Source organism: Cyprinodon tularosa, unplaced genomic scaffold (assembly GCF_016077235.1).
Source record: "Cyprinodon tularosa strain WSP-4 unplaced genomic scaffold, ASM1607723v1 ctg71, whole genome shotgun sequence".
Classification (NCBI taxonomy): domain Eukaryota; kingdom Metazoa; phylum Chordata; class Actinopteri; order Cyprinodontiformes; family Cyprinodontidae; genus Cyprinodon; species Cyprinodon tularosa.
The window spans coordinates 828,648-848,324 of NW_024039463.1; the positions used below are offsets into that span (position 1 = coordinate 828,648).

A 19,677-nucleotide genomic window follows, 5' to 3' on the forward strand; every position below is an offset into this window, starting at 1 on the left:
TAAGTTTGGAGGATTTTAACAGGAAGTTTAGAAACGATTGTTCACTAAGAATTTATAAGAAAGTTTTACGTAGTATCCCTGATGTCCTCATTCATTCTATTAAAAACAGTTTACCTAATTCCTTTATTCTTAGACTCCATTAGATTGAATTTGAGCAGGTGGATATTAGAGATAATAAATGCAACAACAAGTTTTTGAATCAATATTCTATAAATAATATGTAACCAGGAAGAACAAAAAGCACAGCTCTCTTACAAAATTTTAAGAAATCTATGATAGTCAAAATTAGGACAAATTATTTGAAATTCCCAATTCCTCCTAAATATAAAGAATTACAATTTAAAATAATAAATAACATATATCCTTCAAATGAGTTTTTAAGAGAGAGATTTAAGTTTAATGTTGAGAATTGTGGCTTTTGTACAACTCAATTGGAAACAACTAAACATCTTTTTTTATGAATGTAAAGAAATATTAAACTTATGGGATCAACTTCGAACCTTTCTGTCTTCTAAAACAATAAATTTAGATTTTATTTCCTGGCAAAACATTCAATTAGGTTTATCCATTAAAGAAAATAAATTTGGAATATTTAATCAATATTCTAATAATTGTAACAAAGTATTATATCCATAAATGTCGCTATGCAAAATGCTCCCTCTCAATCTCTGCTCTCAAAAATGAACTTTCCCTTTTCAAAAGATGTCTGAGAAACATGCAGAATTTAAATGCAATTAAATTGTTTGAGTTAATTGAAGAATTTCAGTTGGTAGTCCCCACTGATTAATTTACTTTAACTACTATTATTATTTTATTTATTTTTATTTATTTTATTTTATATTTTGTTCCACACTGTGCATTTAATTGTATTTTTCAAAAGCAGGAGTTGTGATATTTCTTCTTGTATTGAAATATTTGTTATTGACTTGTTATTTGAGATTGTTATTGTTTTCTTATATATTCAAAAAAAAAAAAAAGTGGAAATCTAAAAAAAAAAAATTGTTTGCCAACCGCCATTACAGCCAACTGATTCTGATTAAAACTAATTTTTGAAATAAATTATTTTGTGTATTTTTTTTACATAACATTTGCATACACAGTAATCTAGCGTACTTTAATTAAATAAATCAATTCAAGCTAAAATGTAAGAGTCTATAATTAGGCTATACTGAGCCTGATCTATTTCTACCATCTATTTGGGGGATATTTATTGCCACACTTTGGGCCACTTAATACCAATTTAGCATGCTGACCTATGTCCTTATGACCACAGTGTACCAATCTTCTGATGGCTACTTCCAGCAGGATAATGCGCCATGTTATAAAGTGAATCATCTCAGAATCATTTCTTGAAACTTTTCCACTTAAGTAATTGTGAATTGAGCATATTGACAGACAACATTTTATTTTTTATCTTAAATGCTAATTTTAAAAAAAATAATTACTGCTCTAAATGTATTGCTCTGTCAGCTAAAGATCTGTTTTGGTCTATATACTTTAATTAAATAAATAAATTCAAGCTAAAATGTAAGAGGCTATACTGAGCCTGATCTCTTTGTATCAGAGATTTTCTTACCTTTTAGAAAGATGTCACTTGGGGTAAAACCCCCCCCCTGCAACCCTGATTTGCATTTTTATAGCTCACAGCATGTTCATTTACATGTTAAAGCCTCCCCTAGAATTCCATGGGGGGGAGGCATGGGGGGAACACTGCCTAAGAAATTCCACGTCAATTTCTGACAATTTACGGGAGTTTTCGGCGAAGCCTGCAAATTGCCGTAAACTGCCGCTAACCTGAAGTTCCACGACAATCTACAGTGCCGTATATTGACGAAAATCCCACTTTTCATGCAGTGCTTGACATGTGTCTTTATTTTGCAGCGTGTGTGAAAACCGGAAGTGGCGCTGCACACAAAAGCCGTGCGATGGGGTATGCCGCACTGTGGGGGAGGGGCATTACATCACCTTTGATGGCCTCAAGTACTCCTTCCCTGGCCTATGCCAATATGTCCTGGTTCAGGTAGAAAATAAACACATCTACAGAGAGTCTCAGTCCAGGTTGCAGAATAAAATGGCCCTGAGTAAATATATATTGATAATTTGCATTTGTATTTCTCTACTATTCCATTTGAAAGGATATGTGTAACGCAGAAGAAGGTTCCTTCAGAGTGCTGGTGGAGAATGAAGCATGTGGAATTGTAGGACATCGCTGTGCGAAAACCGTCAAAATCTTCTACCAGGGTGGCCTGATTGTAATGCAGGATGGAGAGGTAACACACAAGCGTACGAGCAAAACCAGGTGTCCTCACGTGTGTAATGCTTTTTTTGAGGTGTATCTGTAACCCAAAAATGGGAAATCAAATGTGCTTTAAATAATTCTTCAGTTAATTATTTCTTGAAATATGAATCAAATCAAATATAATTTAAATTTTTTGTTGTAAGCTGAAGTTTCTATCTTACACAGTGCCTTCTAAAAGTATTCAGATTCGATAAGCCTTTTCACATTTTATTGCATCACATCCACTCCCTTTAATGTACCATATTAAGATCAAATATGATAGAGCCAAAAGTGGCTGGTTATAAATTTTCCAGGAAATTATTCACAATTTTCTTTTTTTTTTTTTTTATATGTGAAAATCTGAAAGGTGTTGGGTCTATTCCCATTAAGGACTAGAATTGATTTACTCTCTAATAGCACAAGTAGGACTTGCTGAGGAGTAAATTCCCCCTTTAATTTAGTTGTGTTAGACCTGGCTTGCATCTAAAACGTATAGGACACCACCCTCTTGAACTGCAGTTTGACACTTCTAAACTAAGCCACCTTCAATAGCCCAGGGTAGTTGTTTATATTTACTTGGAAAAGACACGGAGCATGATTTTACCACCATTTCTGTCTGTGCAGATGGTGTGTTCAGGTTGATGTGTCTTCTAGTCGCATATTGTGTTTGGCTTGTAAGCCTAAAATGATCCCTTTTGGTTTAATTATACCAGTGCTCCTTCTTATGGCATTATTTAAGATATTTCTGGCTTTGTGCCCCTCTTCCATAAAGGCAGACATTAGGGAGTGCACCAAGAAATAGTTGCCACATGGGCTGTTGAAATTACCTCCAGCGATAAGTCTACTGTAGTCTCTTGGATACCCCTCTGATCGCTGGTCTCCTTCCATGTCCTGTATCATATATTCCTTTTTATTTTCATGACACAGTCATTTGTCATTGTATGTTAGTCTCTCATAACACATCTCTTTATGACAAATATGTTTTTAAAGTCAGACATGTCTAAAGGCTACAAACAATTTTGTAAGGCTTTGCATATCCAGTCACACAAACCTTGCAGTGTTCAAAACCATATGCTTTCTTATAATTTGGATTACATTTTATTACATTTATTATATAATTTCGTTATATTCCAATTGATTCTTACCCTTTGAGTTGATCCTGGCCAAAACGCTTCAGATATTACCTCTGATTATCCTATATGTTCCCTCCAGGTGAAGATGAAGAGGCCTGTGCTGCAGAATTCCCAGGTGGAGATAGTCAGATCTGGTCAATTTTACACAGTTATGTTGGGGAACCACATCTCCCTCAGCTGGGACAGAGGAACTCGGCTCCTTGTTCATATCTCAGCCTCCTACAGGGTACTGCTTTAGTCTAAATCAAGTTAAAACATTTTAATACACTTATATGTATGTAAATAATGTTTTCTTTTGTCATGGTTTCTTTATGATGTAAAGGATCGTGTTTGTGGTCTGTGTGGGAACTTTGATGGGAATGTCAACAATGATATGATGAGCAGCAACAACAAGCTAGAGGTGGACGCCTCACACTTTGGCAACTCCTGGAAGGTCATCCCCAGCTGTGCTGATGTAACCGAGGTAGTGGTCTTAAACTCACATGCACACTATATTTTGCTCCCAACTTTCTGTTGGATTGCAAAACTCCAAAACTTAGACCACAAACAAACTAAGCAAGACACGCTGCTGATGTCTGCCTTTTCTTTTGGTTGCCCAGATACTAGCTCCTTGTAGTGACAACACTGCAAAGTTGGTTACAGTAGAGCAGTCATGTCGTGTGATAACTGGTCCCCTCTTCAAAGAATGCAACAGCCAGGTTCGTAAAACTGATAGCTCCAAAGTTTTCCATTAAATATTTGTCCCTCTAAGGTTTTATTTTCTTGTTTCCAGGTGGATGCAGAACCGTATGTAGATATGTGTGTGGAGGCTGCATGCTCATGCTCATCTGTGGGGGACTGCGCATGTTTCTGTGATGTCATTGCAGCTTATGCACAGGCTTGCTCAGAGAAGGGAGTCTCTGTCATGTGGAGATCCAATGATCTTTGTCGTAAGTGATAAAGCTGAACTAATCAATTTTTCAGAATCAATACGTGTCAAGAGATTTTAAAAAGCTAAAAAAAAACAACTCAGAAAACTCAACGTGTTGCTCTGTTGTCTTTCTCTTTTCTTTGCTCTGTTTGCTTTTTCTTTCTTCTGCATTTTATCTCAGTTGTCTACATTAACACAACTCTTCAGTACAATTTACAGGTTTTGTTCTTCTGATGATTACTCAATTTAACTGGAAAAAGATATTAAAGTTAGCATTAATCCTGTATTTAATGATTCGACTAAATTTGAGTTTTGTTTGTTTTTCATTAACTCCTAGCTATGAGCTGTGAGGAACTTAACCCTAAGATCCAAGGTACAGGGGAGGAGTTGTGCCAGTGGAGATATAACACCTGTGGACCTGCATGTCCCATCACCTGTCAACACACAGACCGCCTCCACTGTTCACTGACATGTGTGGAAGGCTGTCATGCTTACTGCCCTCCAGGTGCCAAGACATGACATACAGTTGTTAAATAATGAATCAATTTACGCTGAACTTAATGCATTTTCAAATAAATGTAAACATAGTTTGAACAGCAATTTATACTTGATGTGTTTAGGTCAACTTCTGGATGAGGTGGATATGCGATGCGTGGATCCTTCTCAGTGTCAGGTGTGTATCCACGAGGGCCAGAGGATATCTCATGGAAACAAGGTCATCCTGAACCGTGATGACCTCACCAACTGCAAGATATGGTAATGCTCAAAATACACAGGTGTTATGGAATATTTTTCTTATATTTAATTGAAATGTGTAACTAGGTTTAAACTAAATGCCTTTTTTCTTACAAAAGCCACTGTGAGAACAACAATCTCAGCTGTGAAGATTGCGGCATGTTGTCCACTCCCACACCAACACCGAGTTACAGCACCTTCACCACATTGCCTTTCACCACCTTGATGCCCGAGGGCACTTGTGATCGGGCAATGGATCTGGCTTTCTTATTGGATGGTTCACAAGCACTGAGTGAAGATGAATATAAGGCCACTAAGGAGTTCATACTTGAAGTGGTTGAACGTTTCCGCATGGGCTCGGCTCACACTAGAGCCACGGTGTTGCTTTACCACTCTGGAGTTAAAACATATGACCTGCAGGTACTGTAGTAGATACTAACCATGTGTAGCCTGAATAGCTCAATGTCTATGGTCCTTAGGCATAAAAAATCTAATTATTACCAAAAAAAGGATTTCTGGTGTGATATAATTTGGGGGATTTGAGCAACTTTATTAGAAGCTACTAAAGAGAGGAAAACAAAGAATAATTTGAAGAGCACGATGTAGCAGAAATTAAATAAAATTCTAAATAGCAAAAATGGGAACTAAAGCAGAGGACTGCTAAAGTAGCTGAAATCAAAGCAGAATACACCAATGAACTAGCAGTATAATGAGCACAATGGAAGAAAATATCACAGATGACAGATTTAACTGGGTAAAAGATGAACTCGTAATCAAAACATGGAAAACTGTCAAAAGACGGTAGTGTTCAAATTAGTTTAACTTCTACCACTAAAAACTTATTTTTTGCAAACTAATACAGATGCATCTAAATTACTTAAGATAACAGGAAAGATTTTATTCATCAGGAGTTTTGAACAGATGCAGATGTATTGTACTTCAAGCATGTTTTTCTGTCAATGTTTATGGCTTCAAGCTGATAAAAAAAAAAACTAATTGGGCTAAGATGTCAGTTTGAATTTTACATCGGACAAATTAAAAGTGATTGATATAATAGCAATGTGATGTAATGGCCCATGTAACCATAAAGAAGACTGCTAGACCGCAGTCCCTGCTATTGGAGCTGTTTGTTCAGAGGGCTGTATGTAAACACATAATTGAGAACAAATGGGCTATATAGCTGTTGCTTCACTCTTAAATCACAGACATCAGAAGGATCTAATCTTAACTAGAAAGAAAAATGACTCGACTGTTGCATAGTGGTCCAGAGTCATATTTTCATATTTAGGGAAGTTAATAGTTTTTATCTGAAATGCAAGGGACTAATGTCTGGATGCAGAGTGGAGTAACAAAGCCCAATCTGCAGGTCTTGTGAGAAGTTTCTGTAGTCAGTAATATTTTTAGAGTCATTTCATTTGCTGGTGTTGGTCAGGTGTGCTTTCATAAACCACCTTCAGGACTTTGGGCTTCCTATGCTGACAAACTTTAAGGGAAGTCTGGTTTTATTCCTGCACATACTTCTAAAAGTTGAGATCACTATCAAAGTAAATTAAGCTTTTTTTTTTTATACTTTAGCAGGAAACAGGCAGATTTCCTCCATGCTATGCCGCATAGAAATTTGGAAATTAATGCAAAAGTAACCCCATCCATGAGTGAGGGCTTATACTTTAAAATGCATTAACATAGATACTTAGAATAATATTTCAGGTATAGGATCCTATAGGATTTGTAGTAAATTAAAAGAAATAATGTTAGAAATCACTTTGTCTTCTGTATTATGAAATAAAATTTCCTTTGGGATTAATAAATTCTTTTTCAAAGAAATATTTTTGAATATAAAGAGCTCACCTGTTGAATGCTTATACAGTTTTCCTAATTAATTGAAAGGCATCTTGAATATATTCCACAATTAAGCTGATCTCTTGACTCTATCTGTCTTGTTTCTTGGGCTTTTTATTACCTGCAGGTTCAGAAATGGCTGTTTAAGAAGACTGTGCGGGAGCTTCATTACACAGGGGGAGATGCAGCCTTCTTGGATGAAGCTGTCAAATATCTAGCCATCAATATCTATGATAAGAACAAGCGTGAGCATGCTGGTCGTGTAGCTATTATCCTGACTGCCAGTAGTAACCCTCGCCCTGTTCGTGCCATTGTAAAGATGCTCCGTAAAAAGGCCATCACCACCTTGACAGTAGCGCTTGGTCCTGGTGTCAACATGGGGCAGATCAATGACATCACCAAGGCCAACCCAGATAATAGGGCGTATGTGCTGAGCAGTACAGGTGAGCTGCCTGACCGTCTGTTGGAGGTAACAGATTACCTTTGCACCTTAGGACTGGAGCCTGAGGGGCCAAAACCAAAGCCTACACCGGGTAAAACCCGAAAGGCCTCACCCACCACCTCCCCAAGTCCAAATGGGCATACAACTCCCACAAAGCATCTACCTGGCACTCCTGCCTCCACTGCACCTTCTGGCCTTTCTTTCATCACCACAATACCATCATACCAACCTCCAGCCACAGACGTGACTTTTATCCTTGAAGGCTCTGATGATGTTGGGGAGGCTAACTTTAACAAGTCACTTATCTTCCTGGAGGAAGTCGTCTCTCAACTGACAGAAAAGGAAGAGCTTATCCGCATCACTGTGATCCAGTATTCTGTAACATTCACTGTGGAGATCAGTCGCTGGGAGCTGAGGCAGCAGAGAGAACACCTACGGCAGCGACTGCGAGAGATCCGTTGGAGAGGGGGAAGCAAGACAAACACCGGAGCGGCTGTTGCCATGACTCTTCAGGAAATGGCAACAGCCCATCCTGTTCATGGCCCTGCCCCTCCTCAGCTCGTCTTTCTTGTGACTGAAAATCCCCCTACTGATACAGTGACACGCCCACCTACAACAAGCAGTCAAACACGCGTGTATCCAATAGGTGTTGGACCAAAGGTGCATGAAACAGACTTGGTACCGTTTAGCCACCCTCGGCATCCGATGATGGTGGAGGACTACAACCATCTGACATCACTGGTCCAACGCGTGGTCAACATCACAAGGACCACAGTCATGCCCCGCTCTCCTACGCTGCCACCCCTCATCTTTCCAACTCACCCAACTCTCCCACTCTCAGGTAGTTTTTAGCTTCATAAACTGACCAGCTGTTAATTATCTTTGAAGAATGAGTCCATAGCATATACTTATATTAAGATCTATTATTACACAGTGCCATGCAAGAAGCCTGTTGATGTGATGTTCCTGCTAAAGGCCGGAGACCAGTTTGAGGATATGAAGACATTTGTAAAAACTTTCATTGGCAATGCTGACATAGGTAGGTGTAACACATCTGTTATATGTACCCTGGTAACTGTTTTCTTTATTATTATCCAAGCTTGTCTTAGAAACATTTAGTACACCTAATTGTAATTTAGAGACAACAACCTATCAAACAGTCATGTTTTTGGACTCTGTAAAGAAACTAGAGTACCCAGAGAACCCACGCAAGCACAGGGAGAACATGCAAACGCTATTGCTGAAAGACACTAGGTCGGAAATCCAGTTCAGGACCATTTTGCCACAAGTTGTACCCCTGTGCAGCACGGATTTCCAAACAGCGTATAATTGTAGCCTTGTTAACAGATATGGGATTGGCAGCCTAGTGGTTAGGGCATTGCTCTTGGATCCCAGAGGTTCTAAGTTCAAGCCCAACTCCCATGGACTGATACTATGGCTCTCTGAGCAAAGACCCTTAAACCCCATATTGCTCCCCAGGCGCCACACAATGGCAGCCCACTGCTCCCGAAAGGTATGGGTTAAATGCAGAGAGTGAATTTCGTTTCTTTGTACTTGTGACAGTGTAATGACAGTTAAGTTGAATACTATTCTTCTTTTCTAGATATGTAAATACTCAATTTTCTTTTTTAACTGTGTTCTTCAATATGTATAATTTCTCAGTCAGATTTAAATAAAGCTTAAGCACAGGATTTTTTTTTTTTACATACAGTGCTAATATATTATATTGCTAATAATAAATATTTATATTTTTGTTTATATTATTTGTATTACAGTTGTTGGTCTTATATAATATTTGATTTGTGATAATAATATGATTAACAATAATATGAATTAAAACTTTAAAATTAAAATAGGGATTATAAAGATATGGGTATCTTAACTAACATTACAGTAGGATTTTTCTGAATCTAAATCCTAATTTCTCTTGCTTTTTTTTTTATCACGACTGAGTATTTTCAAGTTTTTCCTGAAAGTTTTTACTCACAAGACAAATTGCACTGCACCTGAGCCAAAATAAAAGTGTTGTTATGTAAATATTGGAGTGTTCTTTCATATACACAGGGCTGAGTGGCACTCAGGTGGGCTTGATTCAGTTTGGAGCCACTAACACAGCTGAGTTGTTGTGGAACAAACATCAAAGCAAGTCAGACCTCCTAATGCTGGTGGAAGACATCCCAAGCAGATCCCCTTCAGCCCCTGCTTTAGGTAGTAAACAGTTACCCAACCTGCACACAGACCATGCTGGATGTTCACTTACCATTTATTTTATCCTCAGGTTCCGCCGTAAAGTTTGCTGTGCAGACATCCATCTCATCTGTCAGTGGTGGTAGAGTGGGTGTCCCCAAAGTTATTGTAATGGTGGTGACAGAAAAATCCACGGATGATGTTAGAGAGGCAGCCAATGAGGCCCTGGCAGCAGGTAAATGGGTTACTATCAAAAACTGTTCAAATGCTTTGACCTGACAGTGTCTGACTGCTAGAGTTATGTTCCCTTAGGTGTGTCAGTGTTCCCTATTGGTGTTGGATCGAACTATGACAGCAATGAGCTTAGGGTTCTCGGTCACTACGGCAACCAAGACAATACTCTTCATCTAAACAACATGGACCAGCTACGGATGTTTTTAAATCTGGACAACAGCTACACAGAGAGAATCTGCAGAGGTACCTACTGAACAGGTCCCCATAGAATACTAAATATCGACGGAAATAAAAGTATGTGCTTTTTTTTAAGCGGGTCCACCAGGAGTGTGTGTAGATGATAACGGAAATGAGAGAAAGGTTTGCAATATTGCTGCATTTAAAAACCAAATGTAATTTACTTGAAATAGTTGCTATAATTCATGATGTGTTTTTCCAGCCTGGTGAATCGTGGCTGATGGACGATGGTTGCCACTCCCTCTTGTGCCACCCCAGTGGAGCAGTGACCGTTCAGAATCACAAAATCAGCTGTGAAAGACTAGATCCACCTGCATGTAAAAACAGCATGCCCCCTGTCAGAGTGGAGGAGACCTGTGGCTGCCGCTGGGAATGTCCTTGTATGTGTAGAAATTAAGTTTAGCTGTGACAATTAGCCTCTCTTTATTAAATCAAGGACAACAGTTCCAACCTGCAAAAAATTATTTAATTAGATCAATCATCCCAGAACATTAATGAGCCATGTATCTGACTCCTGGCTTTTTGCCTTGTGTTCATGACAGGCATGTGTATGGGCAGCTCCACCAACCATGTGGTGCGGTTTGATGGGGTGGCTCTAAAGCTGGATGGAGAGGGACTGTGTTCCTACACACTTCTTACAGTCAGCAAAGGCGACGGCAAAGGCTCAGAGGTCAAACTTCACACTGGACCTTGTCAAGACTCAACGAAATACAGCCAGATCTGCATGAAAGCCATGGAGGTGACCCATGGATCATACACACTGCTGCTGAAGGAAGACGTTACGGTAATCTCTATAAGTGGTTGAAATAGATAGTTACAGCTGGATGCAATTTTTTTTAACAATTTTTCTAATATCAAAACAACAGACTTTGATTAGTTTTATATGGATTGAAATGTATCAAAAAAGAGAAATTAATAAAGAAATCTAAATCATGTATATAGTATGGAAAAAGATAGATCCCTTTAGCTCTGTCTATTTTTTATTTTATAAAACATTCTAAGGATAACTGTCCCCGCTGATTGAAATAACAAAATGTCTCCTGTAATAAAATTGAGATTTCTGGAACACCTGCCAGTAGTCGTCCCATAAACAGATCCTTTTACATATGCTGTAGATGTCTGCACCTCATTCAGAGTTACCATGCCTTTTGACTATTTCTTTAATTGATGCTCCACTTTCCCAGCCTGGCAGTCTGGCTAGATAAAAATGTCTCATAAATTTCACAGAGAATTTTCAAAGCCAGAGAAATTGTTTTAACTCTATTATAGATCTGAACTTCTGTTATGTTCCTTGTTCTTCTGAGGCCCTTACAGGAAAACTATATACAGAATAATTTACACACTTTTTGACTAACATAAGTTTCTTTCCACTTTAACTTAAATGTTAACTTAAACTTTAACTTAAACTTAAATTTCAAATCCCTTTAAAGAGAACTCAACTCAGTGTTCTACTGCATTTTGCACCATATTTATTTTGCACTACTCTGAACCTTCCATATCAATGCCTTTTGCACCATGTCTTTAAACTGGTTTTCTTTTTCCATTACACATTTTACATTTTGATCTCTGCTGTGCTCTATAAATGGAAATGTTAATTTCCTTGCTAAGTTGCTCATTCACTGTTGGAAAGCTGTATGCATTGAAATTTTGTTTAGTATATCCTCTCTGTATACAAAATGACAATAAAGTTTGTCTAAGTCTAAAGTTCGCCCTATGTACAATAGTTCTAATTTGTCCTCTCCACAAACAGGCTATGATTGATCGAGAAGAACTCTCCTTGCCTTGGAGACATGCAGGCCTGGAGGTGGTGCACTATGGAGGAGTGATGCTGCAGCTGAAATCAGATCATGGCTACGTTTTGACTTTTACCCCTCAGAGCAATGAGTTTACCATCACGTTTCTCAGCTCGGAAACCGGCCGGCAAACTGCTGGACTCTGTGGTAACAGAACAGGAGAGCCATTTGCTCACAGCTTTATGCTAATAATTGGCAGTGAAAACTTTGTCTACCTGTCCCTTTTTGCTTTAGCCGTTTTTCTGTTGAGCTGTGTTCTCTATACCTTTCTCATAGGTGCATGTGGGGAGGCAAAGGTTAATGTCCTTTCTTTGCGTAACGGCAACACAACCACCAACCAGCCGGCCTTCATCTCAGACTGGACTGTTGCTGCAGATGGTGGTGTGTGTTTGCCCAAACGGAAGGCAGTATGCGTGTCTGGAGTGGCGATGGGATGTCAGGCCTTACGCTCTGAGGTGTTTGAAAAATGCCACGCCTTAATTGCTGTTCAGGTTTTCCTCATTAAGTGTGAAGAGCAAGCCTGTGATGAGTCAGATGTGTGTGAGATAATATCGGCCTATGCACGCCTCTGTAGACAAAGCGGTGTGTGTGTCGATTGGAGGAGCCCCCATCTTTGTCGTAAGTCTCCTTGCACATCCTAGAGTTTATTGCAAACCTCTTAACTCCTGCAGCATGCTCCTCACTGTCTCCTTCTGTGGTGCAGCACTGCATTGTTCAAATTCTATGGAGTATGATGCATGTCGGACTGGCTGTGTGGAGGACTGTGGCAGCCTACAGGCATTGCCAGGTGACTGGTCAGTTACTGGTGGCAACGAGTCATCATGTATGGAGACGCCCACTGAAGGCTGTTTCTGCACTGGAGGGACAGTTTTGCATCATGGAAAATGTGTCCCCCCAGAATCATGTGGACAGTGTGTGGATCATCAAGGGCACACATACGCGGTGAGAAATGCAGCAAGAGTGTCATAAAAAGAAATCCCTTAAAGAATACAATATTATAAATATTGTAGAGCTACACTTTGCCAAGGATTCAAACATAGGTTTGCAAAAAATTGCCCAGTTGGATGGAGACACTGTCTTTCTTCCCTAAAGCTCTAAGGAGAGAGGTGGGGAAATGTAAAAAAAAAAAGGCTGACAAAAATGTTGATTTCTAGTTAATGCCATATCCACAAAGTATAGGTATATATTATTGTAAGGGTATATTTAACTAATATTTTGCAGCCCTAGATAGTGGGGTAGTGTTGCAATAGATGTGTGATCCTACTGCCCTCTGGTGTCTATTTCTGAGTGGAAAGGAAACAGTGTTTCCCTCTATTTGAACAGCATATGCAGAGTTGGGTGCCAGATGACAACCCATGCTTGATTTGCATGTGTTTGGACCAGCAACGGATCAACTGCACTGCCAGACCATGCAACGACATAAAAGGTTTTTAATCTACTTTAGCTTTACTTGTTTTTCCAGCCATAAAACCACTGTCAGCTTTTAGATTTTGTTTATTGGATGTATTTAGCTCCAGTGTGTGGAGCCTGTGAAATCCTGCAGGAGAGGAAGGACTCAAAGTGCTGCCCAGAATACGAGTGCGGTAGGTCTAAAAATATTTATGTTTCTAAAAATATTACTGAAATGTTATTTTTCTGGGATGTAATGTTACCGAACTAGAGATGAAGAACAGACTTCTATCTCGAGGACAGAAATTGATTCCTTAAACATCCCAGTCTACTTGATTTAAAATGTGTGAGGTGTTTAAAGAGTTAAAAGGATTTTGAAGATAATTAATTAATGCTTAATGATGAATTAATTCTGAAAGGAAAAACTCCATAAATAGCTCTGGCTTCTCTTTACAGTTGTACCAAAAGATAATAAATGATTAAAAACTGCAAAAACTGTGCAAAAATTGGTAACATTTTCTTTCAAAAAGTGTATTACCATTAATTGAGTAGGTTAATAAGACGGTCTGCCAATAGAATAAGAGTTTTAACTTATTTTTAGAAAAAATATATATATTTTTTGCAATGTATCTGCTTGGTTTGAATAATAAAGTTTGAAAATTAGTAAAATAAACAACAAGATTCATACACAGTCTGTAATTGTACAGATTTTGGAGTATTTACCATGTCTTGCTAAGAAGGAAAGAAGATTTATGATCCCTGATTTATTTTTCTTACATGATCTTTCTTTCCTTGATGTCTTTCACCTGTAACCTCAGTGTGCGATCTGGTGAGCTGTAATCTGCCAGAGGTCCCTCGCTGTGAGGATGGTCAAACTTTGGTGCTGAGAAACCCTGGTGAATGCCAGCCTGTTCACGAGTGCGGTAGGCTCACGCTCTCCCTTGCAGGATACACCCCAGCATAACAAATATGATGCTTTTTTTTTTTTTTTTCCTATTTTCTCTGTATGTAAATTGTTTTTATTGTCCCAGTGTGCAAAAAGGAAGAGTGTCCAGAACAAGCTCCCCATAAATGTCCAGCCCATCGCCAGCTGTCTGTCAAAAAGACCACATGCTGTGATTCCTTTGAATGTACATGTAACTGCCAGAACTCCACCCACACCTGTCCCACCGGCTTTGTCACATCATCCCTTACCAATGACTGCGGCTGCACAGAAATCCTCTGCCAACCTGATAAGGTAAGCCTTCTAATTGCATCATTTTTGCATATTTTAGTGGATTAATTTTCTGTTTAACCAATGTGTGTCTCCAGGTGTGTGTGGTTGGTGGAGTGGTTCACCCCGTGGGCAGTGAGTGGGAGGACCGATGCGAGAAGTGTCGATGCACAGAGATGCAGGACAGAGACACCTTGCTTCATGTTGCTCAGTGCAGCCCGCCAGTCTGCGATCGCAGCTGTCCTTTGGTAAGGCATCATTAAATGTAAAAATATGCAGTCAATGCCATTTTTCTTACATATCCTTTAAATAATTGCAGGGCTCGTCATACACTCAAAGAAAAGGGAATTGCTGTGGAGAATGTAAACCAACCAGCTGTTTAGTGACTGATGGAGATATGAGAGGGGATGCAGTCATTGGAGGAAAGCTCAGACAGGTGTGTTAACAAGCTGTTTTTAATTTTTTTGTTTTTTTCATCTTTGCTTCGGTGTTTAAGCCCCACGAAAATACAACAAAGCAATAAACATTTGTATTAGATTTAGTTGAGTCACTTTGTCCGTCTTTGTGTTTAGGTGGGGGAAAGGTGGCTGTCTCTGCATAATAAATGTGTGGAACATGAGTGTAAGAAAGTGAATGAGGAGGTGTTCATCTCTACGACAAATGTCAGCTGTGACAGCATGGAGACTCCAAACTGCCCACTGGGAAGTGAGCTTCGCTGTGCCACTCAGGACTGCTGCCCCCGCTGCCACTGTGGTAACCACACACTCACATACAGTAGACACATGCTGGGGTACAAACAGGAAAATATCAGCAGGAAAACATAACTTGACACTAATCAGTCTATAAAAGGTGCATCAAGCTCATGCATTGTTGTAAACAAGACATTAATGAGGTCTGAAAAAGGCTAAAAACTCCTTAAGGTCTCATGTTTCATCTTAGGTTTTAAAGTATTTCCCGTTAAAATGCCAAAACTGCTTTTGCAAACCTTGGCAGCTACATTGGCCACCAAGAAATTATGATAACTGGCAATGAGTCTTTTGCTTTAATTTGGTGACACATTTTTGCCATCTCTTCTTTGGAGTGTTATTTAAATTTAACACACTGGATGAGGCTCAAATCTTAAGCATCAAGCTCATATATTGTTGTAAACAAGACTTTCATGAGGTCTGAAAAAGGCTAAAAACTCCTTAAGGTCTCATGTTTCATCTTAGGTTTTAAAGTATTTAACGTTAAAATGCCAAAACTGCTTTTGCAGACCTTGTTAGCTACATTGGCCAACAAGAAATTATGATAACTGTCAATGAGTCTGTTGCTTTACTTTGGTGACACATTGTTGCCCACTCTTCTTTGGAGTGTTATTTAATTTGAACACACTGGATGAGGCTCAAATCTTAAACCAACCGTTGAAAGTATTTTCACAGCCTTTTAACAGGATTTAAGTCCAGACTTTAACAAAGACACTATCGAGCCTTTATTTTTTGTTTTTGAGCCACTGAAAGATAGACGTGCTGTTGTACTTTTGATCATTTTCCTGAATCATACCGCAAAAGTGCTTTAGCTAACAATCCTGATTCATAACCTGACATCTCCTTAGGATTTTTTAAGAAAAACCTGATTTTATGGCTCTAACAAATATTTCAAAGTATCTAGCTCCCACAGTAATCAATAAACCCCAGACCATCAGACAAACATGTTTGACTGACTGTAATGTCCTTGTTTTTTAAATCATGATAGTTGTAGACTGGAATAAAATATGTTTACCTTAGTATTGTCAAGATATTTCTCCAATAATTGGTAAATGCAAATCTGATTTGTTTGTTTTGTTTTGTTTTCTCAATGGGCATGGTTTTGGCCTTACATCTCTTCTATAGCAGCAGTTTTTATCTAGACTCTATCTTATCAACTAAACAGACCTCAACTGATGCAAATGAAGCCTGTAGTGCTTTATCACCTTCTAGAAAGGTCATTGATGCATTCTAGGAGTGATTTTGGTGGGCGTGTTAATCATTGTTTACTGTTTTCTTCATTTTGCATGATGACCCTCCATTCACTTTGTGGTACTTTGGAAGTTTGACATTTCTACAGCGATGGATTTTTTTATTGGATCTTTAAAATCATTTTATAGGAGCATAATGTGTTGCTTTTTAAATAATTTCAGCCCAGCCAGTAGTGTGATTTGCAGACACTGTATTACAATATTGCATATTACCCGATTAAATTGTAGTTGCACAAAGTGTCCAGCAGATGTCTCTGTTTTATAGCTGAGATCTTTATGACGCTTGTCCTGATTTGACCCATTAAATGGCTTTTAAAGGCCAAGCCAGGTAACTGAGATTTCTTGCAAGATCAGAGAGTTTGAAAGATCATTAAATCAATTGAAATAAAAAAAATATTTGATCTCTTCTCTCCACAGCGCCGATGGATGTCTGTGTTCTCAATCACACTGTAATAGGGGTACGTCATCCAAAAAGTAGCACTGAGCTCAGCACAGCAATAAAATGTGGATATCGCTTTCTTTTATCTGGTTTTAGATACTGTATGTGTGTGTTTATGCAGGCAGGTGAGAGAATGATGGTGGATGTGTGCACGCACTGTGAGTGCACAGTGCAGGACGGAGCAGTGAAGAAATACAAACTATCCTGCAAGAGAACTACCTGTCCATCATGCCCCAGGGTAACTTGTTACATCATCATTTTCCATCTTGACCAGCACTCTTTCCCGTCCCCTCTATAACTTATTAATAAACTCAAAGCTCCAATGCTTTTATAATAGGAGCTCTTAGGCTCTGACATTTCCTCTCTGCTCATCATCAAATAGAGGCCGTCCTCAAAATGGTTATGCTTCACTCAGATGATGTTCCTTAATCAGAAAATAATTTAGAAATCTTTCATTTTAAACATTCACCATATTTGCCCTGTGATGTCTCTCTATGTACCAGCTAACAATTAAAAATCCCCATTATATTTTGCAAGGGATACACAACGCAGAAGGATGGAGACAGTTGCTGCGGTCGCTGTGTTGCTACTGCCTGCTTCACCGAGCAGCCAGATGGGAAACTCACCAGTGTGCAAGTAGGTACCATACAGAGAAGAAGGTGGTGTCTGTTATGAACGGTATACGATAAAAAAAGACCATTTTGAAAACAATTCCATGTGTTGTACATGCATTTCCTTCTTTTGTACATTTTAAACTGAGGGCATTTTTCTCATGTCTTTGTCACACCTTTATGATTTTCTAACTCATAGCTCTTGCTCTCTCCTGGATCCTATGTTGGACAATTTGCTCATTATGGAAATTATTGCACTATTAGATGTTTTCTTTATTATTAAATAAAAGGTTGATCATTGGGATTTCTGCAGCATGAATTTGTCGATGAGGACCTTAATGCCTCCTGGTATTTTTCCTGCTTTAATGCAATGGAATGAAATAGGACAGAAAACAAGCTAAAGGATTAATCTTAAATTGGATCACACGCTTCACAGTCTAAAACATACACATTTAAAACAGCCAAGCTTTGTTAAAATCTGATTCTAAATATAAAATTGGTTCTAATCTGCCGTTTCAGGTCCCAAAATTTTTTAGTAATTGGTAGATCCCATGAAGTGGATATCTGGCCATCAGATCTTAGGTTACTGTGTGTTTCTGTGCCATGCAACAGGACAATGTATTGATCCAAAGCACACAGAAAGTTTCAAAGTGTCTTAGTCAAAGTCTGGAATTATGTCCGACTGAGATTTTGTGGCATTTCTAAATAGGCCATTCATGTTCGAAAACCTCCATTGTAGGTTAAGTAAAACAGGTTTGGGCAGACTCTGTCCCAAATATAGGAAATCATCATACACATACCACAACTTTTTAACTACTGTGAATTTTCTTTTATTTGATAATAAAACCGAAACGACTGAGTCAGCTATAAAACAAGTATAGAACCAAGGAATATGTTTGAGGATGAATACTTTTTTTCCATTGCACACTAACTCCTCCGGCAAACCTCCTTTCTTCTAGCTCCTCGTTCTTAAAGAAACAAGACGCAATAGAATGTTTAGAAGGAAAGTAATCGGGGTACTAAGAAGATAGGACACAAATAGCCTCATGACAGCAAAATCAAAACAATTATGCAGTGATTATGTGATCTATTCATCAGGTCAACTCAACTGTTGAGGATGGCTGCTACGTCTATACTTGTGGTGTGAACAGCCGAGGGGATCTTGTCTTGGAGACCAAAGTTACCACCTGCCCTCCTTTTAACCATCAAGCCTGCATAGCTAAAGGGGTACAGCCTCGTTTGCTAAATTAGAAAAATAACTCCTGATTTCTCAACATAAAATTATATTTAGCTCTTTTTTTCTTGTGTGTTATCTTTAACAGGGCAAAGTCAGTCAGATTGGAAAAACCTGCTGTGAGACTTGTAAGTGATTCCTTTTCAAGACTGAATGGTAATGAAAAGAAATGTTAACGATTATAATAACTTTTAAGAAATGCATGTGTTCAGGTACTGAGCCAGAGTGCCGCAGGACAGCAGGAACGCTCGACTACATCAAAGTGGATGACTGCCGATCAGAGCAGCCGATTGAGCTGTACTACTGTGAGGTGAGACAGCAGAGACAGATTTAACATTCTGCCCTTGGTTTGGCCTTTAATGTTACATTTTCTCTTCACCATCCCACCTGCTCAGTCTGCCTGGTGATGCTTATGCATGTACCCTGTCTATCTGTCTGTCTGTCTTTCAGGGCAAATGTCGCAGCAAATCTATGTACTCCCTGCAGAGCGCTGCTGTTGAGCAGGAGTGTGTGTGTTGCTCTGCCATGAAGACTGAACCACTCAGCGTGCCAATCCTGTGTGCCAATGGCACACGCAGCTACCACACCGTCATGTCTGTAGCTGTATGTGACTGTGTGTCCAAGCACTGCAACTAAAAGAGAAAACAAATGTTCTAAATGTAGATGCTTTGTGTGTGTAATTGAGCAAAATGTAGCCGTCCAGCCTCACAAATACCAATAAAACAAACCATACAGTTTCTACTATTTGTTGGTACTTGTTTTGGACACTCTTTATGCAAATATGTTTAATAAAGTTGATATTGAGTGTTTTTAAATGTTTAAATAGCCTTATCCGGTCAGCTACTGTCTATTCCTGTTTCCACTTGAATTTCATGACCAGATTTTGGACAGGTCAGTCTATCACAAGACAGCACAGGGGCATACAAGAAAAATAGCTGCATCACATCTAAGGACATTTTAGAGTAGCTGCAAAAGGTTTTTATATCAGTGGGACCCAGACAGACACC

At 38.9% G+C, this 19,677-nt stretch overlaps 1 protein-coding gene across 1 annotated transcript in view; it reads left to right on the top strand.

Moving 5' to 3' along the window:
• The window catches only part of vwf (von Willebrand factor), a 30,825-nt gene extending 11,416 nt beyond the window's left edge, over positions 1–19,409 (top strand). The window contains exons 20-53 of the mRNA XM_038268923.1: positions 1,882–2,020; positions 2,136–2,270; positions 3,491–3,637; positions 3,734–3,874; positions 4,011–4,109; positions 4,184–4,340; positions 4,659–4,826; positions 4,942–5,077; positions 5,176–5,476; positions 7,023–8,178; positions 8,272–8,376; positions 9,402–9,545; positions 9,616–9,759; positions 9,837–10,001; positions 10,072–10,118; positions 10,198–10,375; positions 10,538–10,779; positions 11,746–11,935; positions 12,065–12,406; positions 12,492–12,730; positions 13,112–13,214; positions 13,300–13,371; positions 13,996–14,100; positions 14,209–14,414; positions 14,489–14,638; positions 14,710–14,826; positions 14,963–15,143; positions 16,804–16,844; positions 16,947–17,063; positions 17,363–17,461; positions 18,535–18,663; positions 18,759–18,798; positions 18,883–18,980; positions 19,121–19,409. Coding sequence (XP_038124851.1) covers positions 1,882–2,020; positions 2,136–2,270; positions 3,491–3,637; positions 3,734–3,874; positions 4,011–4,109; positions 4,184–4,340; positions 4,659–4,826; positions 4,942–5,077; positions 5,176–5,476; positions 7,023–8,178; positions 8,272–8,376; positions 9,402–9,545; positions 9,616–9,759; positions 9,837–10,001; positions 10,072–10,118; positions 10,198–10,375; positions 10,538–10,779; positions 11,746–11,935; positions 12,065–12,406; positions 12,492–12,730; positions 13,112–13,214; positions 13,300–13,371; positions 13,996–14,100; positions 14,209–14,414; positions 14,489–14,638; positions 14,710–14,826; positions 14,963–15,143; positions 16,804–16,844; positions 16,947–17,063; positions 17,363–17,461; positions 18,535–18,663; positions 18,759–18,798; positions 18,883–18,980; positions 19,121–19,306 — 6,019 coding nt within the window. The 3' untranslated portion in view covers positions 19,307–19,409. The remainder of the gene's footprint in view (positions 1–1,881; positions 2,021–2,135; positions 2,271–3,490; positions 3,638–3,733; positions 3,875–4,010; positions 4,110–4,183; positions 4,341–4,658; positions 4,827–4,941; positions 5,078–5,175; positions 5,477–7,022; positions 8,179–8,271; positions 8,377–9,401; positions 9,546–9,615; positions 9,760–9,836; positions 10,002–10,071; positions 10,119–10,197; positions 10,376–10,537; positions 10,780–11,745; positions 11,936–12,064; positions 12,407–12,491; positions 12,731–13,111; positions 13,215–13,299; positions 13,372–13,995; positions 14,101–14,208; positions 14,415–14,488; positions 14,639–14,709; positions 14,827–14,962; positions 15,144–16,803; positions 16,845–16,946; positions 17,064–17,362; positions 17,462–18,534; positions 18,664–18,758; positions 18,799–18,882; positions 18,981–19,120) is intronic.
• Positions 19,410–19,677: the final 268 nt, after the last annotated feature.